At 37.0% G+C, this 12,263-nt stretch overlaps 1 protein-coding gene across 6 annotated transcripts in view; it reads left to right on the top strand.

Annotated features, from left to right (window-relative positions):
- Positions 1–12,263, top strand: part of RAB3IP (RAB3A interacting protein) — a 28,362-nt gene that overhangs the window by 12,866 nt on the left and 3,233 nt on the right. For 2 of the 6 annotated variants that reach the window (XM_015856066.3, XM_085536744.1), the window contains exons 4-8: positions 945–1,040; positions 3,551–3,628; positions 3,985–4,188; positions 7,625–7,753; positions 9,967–10,079. In XM_015856066.3, the coding sequence (XP_015711552.1) occupies positions 945–1,040; positions 3,551–3,628; positions 3,985–4,188; positions 7,625–7,753; positions 9,967–10,079 (620 nt within the window). Of the gene's footprint in view, positions 1–944; positions 1,041–3,063; positions 3,257–3,318; positions 3,481–3,550; positions 3,629–3,984; positions 4,189–7,624; positions 7,754–9,966; positions 10,080–12,263 lie in introns of those variants that run through there. The other 4 variants (XM_015856077.2, XM_085536767.1, XM_085536772.1 and 1 more) reach the window with 4 other exon arrangements.

A 12,263-nucleotide genomic window follows, 5' to 3' on the forward strand; every position in this document is an offset into this window, starting at 1 on the left:
CTTTCTGCTTTTCTTTCCCTTGTGGTTTCTTTCTTATTTATGTATTTCCCCCCCCTGTCCTTTTCTTTCCTGCTACAGCTTTCAGTGTTTAATGGGTGAGAAAGGGGAACTCTTCCAAACTTGTCAAGCTTTTTGTACTCCTCTGCAAAAATACCCCCCTTTTCCCTCACTCTTAGGAAAACACAGATAAGATTGGGCATGTGTAACCCTTATGCTGCCAAATCTGTGCGAAGATCTTACTTTGAAAGTGATACACGGTCAAGCCCTTTTCATTCGAGTGATATCAGGGGCAAATAACATAGATTGAATTTCATAAGCTACTTCCATTTGATTTATGAATCTGTATTAATGAGAGTAAGGATATAATTACAGCGTGACTTTGTAATTGTGTTAGTTACAAGGAGACCTACAAGGGAGTTGATGCTTCCTTCATGTTTTAAGATTGTAAAGGAATTGGGAATGAAACAAACAAACAAAAAGCTCAAAGAAAACCAGAACAGAACACCCCCTTCCCCCCCCCCCCCCTCCCAAACAAACTCCACACCCAATAAAATCAAGTACTTACATATTAACTACCTGTTAAGGAATAAGTAAATAGAACTGATATTCTGGCCTGTCTTTAAGTCTTCTATTCTTTCAGGAAAAGGAAAGTTGCTTTTTCATTTTTTTCTTAGAATTTTAGAAATGCTGGTGTTGAGGTTAGAGATGCTATAGATGTTGCTGTATAGCAGGAAGAAATACCTTTATACATACAGCATTAATTTAACGCTAATTTATCTGCTTCTAGTTTTAAGATGAATATGCTGAAAGGCTTTGCTTAGCAAAGGTTTTGTTTTCCTCGTTTTTTTTTTAATCCTTTTTCCCCCCCCATTCTCTTTGGTGTTAGCTTTAAGAGGCCAAATTACTTCTCTAAGTCAGAATAAATAACTTTTAATTTTCCATAGGAGCTGAAGTTAAAAGATGAAGAATGTGAAAGGCTTTCTAAAGTGCGAGATCAACTTGGACAGGAATTGGAAGAACTTACAGCTAGTCTGTTTGAGGTTTGTTGGAGTCTTCGATGTGATATACTTAAAGGAAGCTGAGCCAGATGTTTTATATAGAATCAGTGTTTTTCATGCAATTTTTATGCAATAAGCTTATAAAGGGATTTCTGTTCTAAAGACCTGGGTGTGGTGGTAGAGGACTTAAGAGCAAGTAGTAGACTTTTCAATCAGGTGAGAGACTTTGTTGAGCTTGTCAGTTTGCCTTGGCACAAAATGAAGAAAATAAGGAAAATGTATCAGAAAGCTTGAAAGCATTTAGGCTTATTTTTTGGCATGACTATTTTGATGCAGCTTGTGTCTGACAACGACGCTATTTAGATAAGAGCTAAATTTGGGGTTGTCATGGTGATTAAATACAAAATAGCGTAGTTCTGGATTAATGGAGGGTAGAACACAGTATAGAACTTAACCATGCTTTCAGCTTTTGAATTTTGGGTCTGGCAGCATGTTACACCCACAAGTTTGAAGATGAACTGAGTAGTGCACCAGGGGTGGCACCTGGTTGCAAAGTGAAAAGCCTTGAACTTTAAGTGGGGTATTTTCTTTTTGAGAAAATGGCAGTGATGCCAGCAAAGACTGTGAGCTTGCATTAAACAAACCAAAATCTTAAATCCATACTTGAAACGAGATTAGTTATTATTTTCTCATGGGATGTATGGAGGCATACCTGTTGGCATCAATTTCATAAATGAGTTGTGCTTTCTGCTTACCAAATTGAAGGCCTTGGTTTTCAGCATATGCATAGAGATAAAACATCATCATTTAGAAACAGTATTATTGATGTTGTAATGCTGCAGAAGTGTTGTCAAAACCTGGAAAGTATTGGCATTCATAAATGGAATTGCAACTGCTCTGTGGATTGGCAGAGCAATTTATTTCACCATCCCTGTAGTGCAAAGCTACTAAAAATATTAAGCGTTATAAATATTAACCAGCATAAATGGAACACTGGAAGGCTATTTTTTTTAGCGTAAATATTTGTGTATATTGGGGGGACGAAAGTGCTGGGAAGGCTTTTTAACTGCAGAGGAATAAAAATTATGTTATCCATTTAACTTAAAACAGTTAATTTGTGAAAGCTACATGTGAAGTATAACACATTAGCAATGGTTATTTAATGAGTTTTAATTATTCAGAACTCCCAGCTGTTGTGGGCATGTCACTTAAATTCTCTCTTGTGGTCTGATTTCACCAAGAGTCTCTAGTAAAACACGGTGCTGAAGTTTCTTCACTTTTACAGTGGGATATCTACAGCCTTTGGATTCACATTCTATTCTGAATCCCACTAATTTCAGTGACCATTTAAGATGCTGCTTAAGTATGGTGGAGTTGATAATGCATCTCAGTTGAGGATCAAGACTTGTTTTACACAGCTGGTTGTATATGTTACATTTTTCCACACTTTTCCATCCTTCGCTTTCTAAGATACATCACTAAACAAAAACTGCATGGTCAATGTTAAATGTATTTGTACACATTGTATAAATGTGTATGTTCTCATTCCTGCATGTGTATGTTACTTAAGAGAATTTCACAGACCCATACTACACAGCTGTGTTGTCTGCCAATGGCAGCCAGATCATTTGGTATCACTATGTATGAAGTTATTGTTTTATTTATATAGTGTCCAGATATGTGCTAGGCGCTTTACAGATATGAGAAGGGTCCTACCTCTGGTAATTTTGTTGGTGGCCCTGATCTTTCCTTTTTTTCTTGCCTTCAGTAAGCACCAAACAAGGACAGAAATTGGATCATGGGTGCAAATTGCTGGATCAGAGCCAAAACATATAAGTTACCCAGACAAAAGCCTTAAAAGTCTGATGTAAAATGATGTTTGGAAAAAGAAAAAATAATAAATTGAAAAAATCCCAGTCCTTTTATGCTTCGTTATCAGCTTAGTCCTGCTCGTTTACTCAGATTGGTTTCTAGTGCATTTTCTGTTCTACTTAAGAAATGTTTGTTAATCCATAAGTTATTTTTAATCCTTTACTTCACGTTTTTATTAATGGTGACACTTCAGGCTGGAGCTGTTTGACCAGTTTCTTCATGCATTTGAGTAAAACTGGTTATTCTGGCTAGAAGGAGAAATTCTTCTGAATGTGTTACTGTGCCCTTGTTGCTTTTGTTGTTACTGGTTGAGCCTTTCTCCTGGGGGTCAAGGAACTTCAATGGTCAGCTGCTGAAGTGTGACCAGAGGCTGGCATTCATGACAGGTATTGGTTTTGCTGGGGGGGGGGGGGGGAGGAGGGAGTTGACTGTGAGTGGGTGGAGTTACTGAATTTTGGGCTCTGGACAAAGGAGAAAGAACTTGCTGGGGCAGCGAGGGATTCAGATGATAGATATGCAGCTATTCTTTGGTTTGTAACTATTTAGATTCAGCACTTGTTTTACAGTTATGTACAAGATATCTCAGTGAAGCAAAAGTATAATGCAACTCGTGAGTTTTTTACTTTTTTAAACTTGTAAATTAGTGTGAAACATTTACTCCAGCTCAGTGTTTTTTACAGGAAGCACACAAAATGGTTAAAGAAGCCAATGTCAAACAAGCTGCAGCAGAAAAACAGTTAAGAGAAGCACAGGGAAAGGTGAGCTTTTTTTCCAACTTGCTTGTTTTGTCTTTTTACGTGGTCCTACAGCTGAAATGGGAATGATGGAAAGGTGTGTACGTTATCAAAATATAAACTGACTTGTTCTGTGTTGACTTGATGCATTCTTAGCTAACACCAGTGGAAGCAGTGTTTCAGCATCACATTAGATAAGTAGGAAGGTGTGCAAGAAACCAGTTACTAATGCAGAAATAAAGAGATAGATCTCTCTGCTAGCACTGCTGGAAAATGAAGTCTTGATTTGAACAGAGGTTACTGGAAATGTTATGAAATGATTTAACATCATCCTATGGGTATGATATTTTTGTTAATGACTTTATATTTTTGTTTTCAAGATTGATGTCCTTCAGGCTGAAGTAGCAGCATTGAAAACACTGGTACTGTCTACTTCTCCGACTTCTCCAACTAAGGAATTTCAGTCTGGAGGAAAAACTCCTTTTAAAAAAGGTCATGCAAGAAACAAGAGTACAAGTAGTGCTATGGGTGGAAGCCATCAGGACCTTACTATGATGCAGCCAATTGTAAAAGACTGCAAAGAGGTAAAAGTATGAGGATTGTCTTCTGTTGCTGATGAGACAGTTTAATTTATTTGTTTTTTCTCGCATTAAATCTAGTATATATACTAAAATCTTCTAGTAGTGACTGCTGTAGAGATATTTTTCATTAATAAAAGAGTTTTTCTTATGTACCGATAGGTGTTGATTTTTTGGTTGTTTACAGTTAAATATTTAAGTCAGGGTGAAATAAAAATTGAAATACTGGAATTACTAATGTAAAGATAGGAATTTAAAAGCGAAGGAGGAAAAGGTAGTAGCAAAACTCAATGGTGTAACTGAATGGCAAATCCTAGTGGCTTTTTTTAAAATTATTTTTTTATTTTTATTTTTTTTTCCAAATCTATCACCAGCTGCCACAGGAAAAGAGGAAGAGAGGAAATTGAAAGAGAGTGGAGGAAAAACTGAATCAATGGTAGATTGTTAGAGAATAGGAGGGAGTCCTTTGAGGGCCTTGGGTTTATCTTCTCATGCCATTAAGAATGGGGAAATACGGAGGCAGCAGCTTGGTGAAAATAATCTAAGAGCTGTGACAAGGCTGAATGTCCTGATGGTGAATGAGTAGTGAAACTGCAGGTGAAATTCAAAATAAATAAATGAGAAATGATGTATCTGGAAAATAAAATGCAGCTGTAGCAGGCATATGCAGTTTTTTGACTTAGAGTAGGCTACATGATGAAGAAAAAAATGTAGTGTGCTTGTGGATAATTCTCTTGAGGTACTGTGTCAGTGCTTAGTGATGGTCAAAGATCCACAAACCCTTAGGACTTGTTAGGAAAGGAATAAATGAAAAAAGAATGATACTGCTTTATAAACATGGAGTAAATATGTGCATCCTGTTTTGCATACAGCTGTACTTCCATCTCTGAAATAAAACAGTAAAAAATGCAAATAAATGTGATGGGTGATCAAAGTCTTTCTCTGACTAGGGATAGCCCTAGGGAGACTAGGGCTCTTTATGTTGAGACTTTCTGAAAGCAGGACAAAAATGTATATGATCGCAAGTGACATGGAGAAGATGAATGGTGAGCCAGTAGTAATTATTTCCTGTAATGAGAACACTCTGGAAACTAGAAGGAAAATCATTTTTAGTCAGTATATAACTAAATATAATAACTAATTGTCACAAAGTGACAACAGGACAGAAAACAGTGTTGAAAATTATGCAAAGTTGCAACAGAAAAGCCCATTGAGGTACATACAAATGCACATGATTTCTGGATCAGGAAGCTTATTTAATTACAAATTGTTAGAAGTTGGGAGAATATATAAGGAATGCACATCGCTATATTTCTTCTATGCTGTTTACAGGCAGCCCTCAGTCATTGCAGGTCATTAGAGAGACTGATGAGCTAACTAGACCTGTAATATGATTTACAATGGTCATTTTTATACTTTGTTTTGTCAGTCATCATTAAGTGAATTTATACTATCTGTCTTTTCATTAAAGATCTAGAGAAGGGATTGTTATGTTTCCAGTGATAAAATAAAATCCAACAACCCAAAATCCTGCTTACTTACTTTCAGTGGTATTCAGGATATTTTTCTTATTAAAATTGATCTTCTTGGTCTTCAGAAAGATTTAACAAAAAGGGGAGAACTGGTATGGAACCTAACTACTTTGTAAGCATCATATTGAGGATTTGACTAAATAAAGGTTTTAAATATTGGACCAAGAGCATGAAGAGGGAAAAATCTGTTTTTGTTTCAATTTCCCATGGAAAGAAAGTGGTCAATGTAAAGGATAAACTGCAGGAAATCCATCCCAACAGTACCAACATCCCAGACAGATAGTTCCTATTATGCACGAGTAACCTCAAGGATAAGTGGATGTGTCTAACTAATTCAGAATTCATGAACAGGATTTAGATAAACTGAACATCTATACCCAATGTAAATGCTAAATGCGTCAGTCAATTTGTTTATATGTTATTCTCCCAAAAGCTGAAGTGTTTCTCTGTTGCAGGTAATCAGAACTTGGATCTAGTGGAAGTGCAAGTAAAGACAGAGTGCAGATATACACATAGCACACTGTAGGTTGGAAAGAAGGAACATCAAGCTATAGTTATTGAGCAATTTTTTCAAGGCAGCTTTTTTTTTTTTTTTTATAAATTGTATATTTGGGTGAAGTTTTGTTAGATGTAGAAAATAATCAGTAATTACTAAGAAATGCATTACCACTTGATTTCTGCTGTCTAGTTCTAAAATAGCGGTTTTTTTTCCTGCTGATGTCTCGTGGTTGTATTTATTTTAAAGCCAAACCTAGGTGGGTTTTAAGGTATAGGAAATGTTCATTCAGGGAGCAAGTTACACCTATTGAGTTTCATTTGTGCAGTGAGGTTGGTGGCTTAGCAACCAGAACAGTTATGGACTAGTTTAATTAAGATGGTTGTTCCTGATTGTACCTGAGTGCAAGACAAGTAGCTCTAATGGAAAACAAATTTGCCTGTCTAATTTTTGTGGGTTCTTTTTCAAGGAGGGAGGGGGAGGGGAAAAAAGCCATAAAAAATCTTCCTGAAATGTAAAAGAATGGTTAAGTGCTGGAAACTCAGAGAAGGGGTGGTAAAGAATAAAAGACCCAAAGAGGCTGGTTCAAAGCAGTGTATTGCTCTTTTAAAATGGATTAAAAAACAGTTTCAGCTCCTAGCGTATGTGTTCATTTTTTCATGCTCCCGTCTGTATTAGTTGCTTCTGATATTCCAAGACTTTCAAGTCACATTGGCTTTGTGGAGATACATATTACGAAAGCAGTATTTATATGTCTAGTGTTTTCTTGAAAATGTTTTCTTCCAAAATACTGCTTTTCATTCTTGTTTGCTCTTTTTGCATTCACTTTGCTTCTCTTTGTACTCTGGAGTGGAGCAGCAACCTAAGAAGCCCGCAGAGGGAGCAGCATTAGGATCTGCTTCTCATTTTTCCACTTTAGTAACCTTTTTGTTTGCCTTCTGTGCTTTGGCTGTGCATTTAGTGTTTTTTTTCTTTATTCTCCATGACTGCCTGCCATTTCTAGAGGCACTTTTTCTACATGACATTTTCTTCCTTCTGTTGCGTGGTCTTTGATGCCTCTAACCTTCCTGGCCTGTGTTTGGCCTGCAGTGTCTTTCCCTTCATTGTATTCCCTTTTGGTTTTGGGAATACGAACCTATTACAATACAAGAATAGGATTTAACAGCCAGTTGGAGTGAAAAGGTGCTGAAGTCTGTGTCAACAATCTCAAAGCCAGTTTGGCTAAATCAAGGTGGTACCACGCATCTTAGGAAAGTGAGTTGAAGGTGTTTGTTGCTGGGATATAATAGTATTCTTCTACAGCGTGGTAGAAAACTGAGTTGTAATGATCACTGTTTACCTGTGGATACCTGTAGATAGCCAGTGCTAGTGTGATAATTACAGTATTTAAAATCTGCGACTCTGTGTGTTTTAGGCTGACCTGTCTTTGTACAATGAATTCAGATCATGGAAGGATGAGCCTACTATGGACAGAACATGCCCATTCTTGGACAAAATCTATCGGGAAGATATTTTTCCATGTTTAACCTTCTCAAAAAGTGAGGTATGTACTCTTAAGTGTTGTCACTGATGCTTTTTATTTAAATATGTTACATGGAACCAGTAGACTATCTTAATTTACGTATGAAGTTCAAACATTTTTGTTTCACCGGAGTATGAAAGTTTACAGTGAAATACCCAAGTTTGGTCTGGAGTATTGAAGTGATCAGTTTTTCTTTTCCATTTCCTATTTTAGATGTGGCTTTCTTAGGTGGAGGCTGTCTACCTCTTTCTGTGTTAATACTGCCTATCAGAGTAAGTGTTTGTAGGAAGGAGTGATGGGTTTTCCCCTAAGTCAGAGGTCCCATATAGTAGAAACCGTGTCCTGTCACTGTCCCTTGTTTATTCAGGAAGCAATACAAACCAACATACCTATTTTTATGGACCTGTTTTCTCTGATTAATCAGAACAGGTGTCTTCTTGAAGAGAGGTTTGTGTTGCAAGAATTAGACTTTAGGATTTGAAGTAATTTATCATGGACAGTTTGGAGATGTAATTTAGGATAAAACAAACAATGCGGCTTTTTTCTTTGTGTGATTTTTCCATTTCTTCTTCCTTCCTGGTACAGAGGAAGTAATGGCGTTGTACTCATGCTGGAAATACTATGGAACTGATTCCAGCTGCAGTTCAGTACCTGGTCTTTGTTCTTAAGCAGCGTTTGTTGGCTATAGTTGCAGTATCCGTCTCCAGGGGAAGAGGAGACAGCATTGCATATCTTGATTAAGACTAACAAATTTTAAAGCTCTCAGACTTGATTTCCCCCCCGCCCCCAATTAAATTAAGTAAGTCACATAGGAAAAGCAGTATATTTTCCTCAAATTTGTCTCTTATCTTCACACAGGGTGTGCACTTTTCCAATGTTCTTCACTTGCTGTTACCTGCTGGCGATAAGCATGAGAGATCTTGTAGTTAATTGTATGGTAGTTCATTGTGATTGGTGTAGAGCATTGTATGAAACTCTCCTACTAAGGTGTTTGCTCACTTACTATGGGAATTTAAATTACTTCTGCACTGTGTGTAAGTAGGCCATCCTGTTGTCTTTCCCAGCAGCTTGGTTTTGTTTTCTTCCACTTCGGTGGCAATACGGTTACTGTATTTGTATTTCCTCTTAAGGAGAGAGTAAGGCTTCTAGCACAGGACAGCTGTACGGGTTAATGTGTGCAAATGCTGTGCACAATGATGTGCTTTCCTTTGAATATCAATGAGCTGCTATGTAGTTAATAAGTGACATGTATTATGTTTTTGAATAATTGAAAATGCAGTTATCTAAATGGTTGAAGTAATACTTCAACTCTTTGTAGCCACTTGTTTATGTGTGTAGCTTTCTGCTTTGCTTTTAGCACATAATATTGGGAAGAATATTTTGTGTGAAGCACTTTTGTAGTAACATTTTAATTATGAAATGTTCAAAGTACAATAGAAATATTTTTCTATTACTCAGTAGCAAAGGAACGTGGACAAAGAATTATTAAATAAAATAAATAGCACCTTATTTTAAATCAAGTAATGACTACTACTTGTCCATACTTAAACACTAATCTTGGACAACTGTTGAGTTCAGTCAAGCAAAAGGAGCATATTTCAGTGTATTTATAAAGAATTAACATTAAAAAAGCCTGAGGGAAGTTACACTTTCTTTATGAAGGTGATATTTTAACAATACTAGTGTTCTGAAGTTACCATAACCTGTTGTCTCTTTTATATGTTGATCAATCTTACATGTTTGAATGTCTTTCTAAAGTAATTTTTGCCTGAGAAATAGGTGAATATTTACTTTGTTTTACAAGTTACAGAGGTTGCCTGCTGGTGTTTTTTTTTTCTTTTCCTGTAGTACACAATAAAATAAGAGCAGTTTTTAAATACACAAAGTTTGTGCCGTGTCCAGTATCTGGTAAAAGCACTGTGCAAATTTATGTGCTGCTTGGGTGCATGAGGAATAACTGAATATACACTTACCATGCTAACCATACATTCCCTGCTGTAGAGGCAGTCATCTTGCCTGAGGACTGGGTAGGGTTATTTGGAGGGCAGAATTTAAACTGAAGCCTAGGAATTCTTGTGTATGAAGCAAGCAAAATCTTATTTGTGATTGAATTTGTGTTTTGTTAGTTGACTTCTTCAGTGTTCCTAACTTCAGAGAGACAGAAATGTGTCACTGCTTTGTGGCTGTGGATCACATGGAGCTGTTTTTAACTGCTTTCTACATTTCTCTTGCAGTTGGCCTCAGCTGTTCTGGAAGCTGTTGAAAACAACACTCTGAGCATTGAACCTGTTGGCTTGCAACCTGTTCGATTTGTGAAAGCTTCTGCAGTTGAATGTGGGGGACCAAAGTATGTTAAGCTAACAGACAGAGGGGAAATCTGGACTCATTTGAGATAACTGTATTCTCAATCCCAGAGTTATTAACTGATCACCTCATTGAAATTTGTGTATGTTATACTTGTAAACATTTATTAAAATATCAGACTTCAGGACTGCTGCAAAATTTTTATGGGGGAAGTAAGCAACTAATAATGCAAATGTAAAAGGTTTGTTTTATATTAACCTTTTTTTAAGATAATTCCCTTTTTATTTGTAAAAGAAGCATTCTCTCCCTTGGAGAGGATCAGTCTGATTCTTAAGGCAGATTTCTGAACTATGGGCTGTCACTTGGAAAGCACTGTGAAAAAGGTATAGAAGTAGTGTGGGATCAACATCAGACAGCTAGAGTTATTTGTGGGATAAGAAACCTAAAACGTGCAAAGGCAGCTGAAGTATTTGAGAGGAGGTATGTAAAGTAAACCCTCTGAATGTGAGCAGAAGGAATGTAGTGAAGAGGGAGTAAAGGTGAGGGTGAGTTTGAACGTAAGGAAATGTGGTTGAATGGCAAGATGATTGCTTTAGAAAGTTTGGAATGGTCCTAGAGGAATCGGAAGCAAGACTTATATGTTAGATACTGATGTAGTTGTTAAGGTGAAGTGAGAGAGACTTGGCTGAGTCACTGGGGCTCTGAATGTGAAGAGGAATGGATTCGTAGTGTGCTTTAGAGTATGTCATGGTTAAGCAAGTAAGGCCAGTAATCACAGTCCTGAGCCTTCCAAACCTACAGATTCACAAGGTTGGAAAGGACCTATAAGATCATCTATAGGAAGTCTTGACTTCTTGCCTAAAAGATGTTTAGCAGAGTTAATATTTCTCTGTAATATTTTTTTTGTTGTTAGAGCTCAGTTTTCTGATAGAGAACTTGAATCAGAATGTGAATATCAGGATCAACTTAAGTGTTTTTTTTTTCCTCATTGCTGCTGTTTTTCAATTCTCATTTTTCCTCATCAGTTTTGAGTGGCAGAGAACATACACTTAACGTGTCAAAAGGAGTTTTTGCTTTCTCTCTAAAGAGGCTGTATTGCATTCTCCAATGTAATCCTTCAGTAGTTGGCTGGGTAGGAATTAACTTCTTGAGATGTCTCTGCAGAAAATGTAATTTAGTTACATTAGGTATGTTGAATGTCAAGATTTACTCTTTCCTCTCTTTTACAACTGTCACGAGGTGACAAAAACTTCTGTATGATTGCTTGTGGTTAAGTAATAGGTAAGGAATATGCAGTATGTAAACTTAATTTGACAGCAAATGTACTTTGCCTTAAATATTACTGGCACTGGATGGGAAGCAGCTGTTTCACTTTTCACTTAATCAGAGTAGCAGCTTTGCATTTTCTGTTTTTATGTGGTGAAAATCACTGTTTTTATTGAAACCATGTCCTTTAATAGGTAACGTAATACAGACAAGCAGCATAAATAAATAATAACAGTAACTGGAATAATACCCCTAAAGGAATAATGTTATTGCCCAGTTGCCTGGGGGACGGGAAGAACGGATGCATAAACTAGTGGGTAATAACCCTACAACAAAACAAGGAGTGGAGGTCAGGGAGCTGTGATATAGTAAAGAAAGGTTCCTGACATACAAAAGTTACTGAATGGTGCCAGTGGTGGTGTGTAGTAATGAAATACAGCTGGGTTTCCCCACAGGATTCAAGTAATTGTCCCCATGGGGAACAAAGCACTAAGCTGCATGTGTGCTGTACAGTGCAGAACTGAGTCATTAGTAATAGCTGTCATTCCAGCATTTAACCTGGTGTGATGGCAACACACTGTATAGAAGGTAAATCTATTGCTGGAAGAAGAAAGAGGGCTTTTTTTCTTGGCACTAAAAATCTATTTGCTCACAAAGGCTTGACTGCATTTGTGATCAGCCTGCTTCAGCTACTATAGAATTTCTTGGATCAATGTCAGTCCTCATAAATTACTGTGGAAAATCATATACACTCTTCAGTTTTCTCCTGTCTTGCACGGTTCTGTGGACCAGCTGCAGACTATTAAAGGGGCTTGTAGGCCGCTATTGAGACTGTGTGAGCTTAGTAATTTTTCTTTCACTTTTGAAAGGTGGCTGCTTCTTAAGACTCCCTAATTTTGTGAGATAGAGATGGGAGGAAATCTAGAAGCTTTTCAAGTCAGTGGAACAGCAGATACCTGAC

The sequence above is a fragment of the Coturnix japonica genome, chromosome 1 (assembly GCF_054131305.1).
Source record: "Coturnix japonica strain WE chromosome 1, WE-NBRP24, whole genome shotgun sequence".
NCBI classification, from domain to species: domain Eukaryota; kingdom Metazoa; phylum Chordata; class Aves; order Galliformes; family Phasianidae; genus Coturnix; species Coturnix japonica.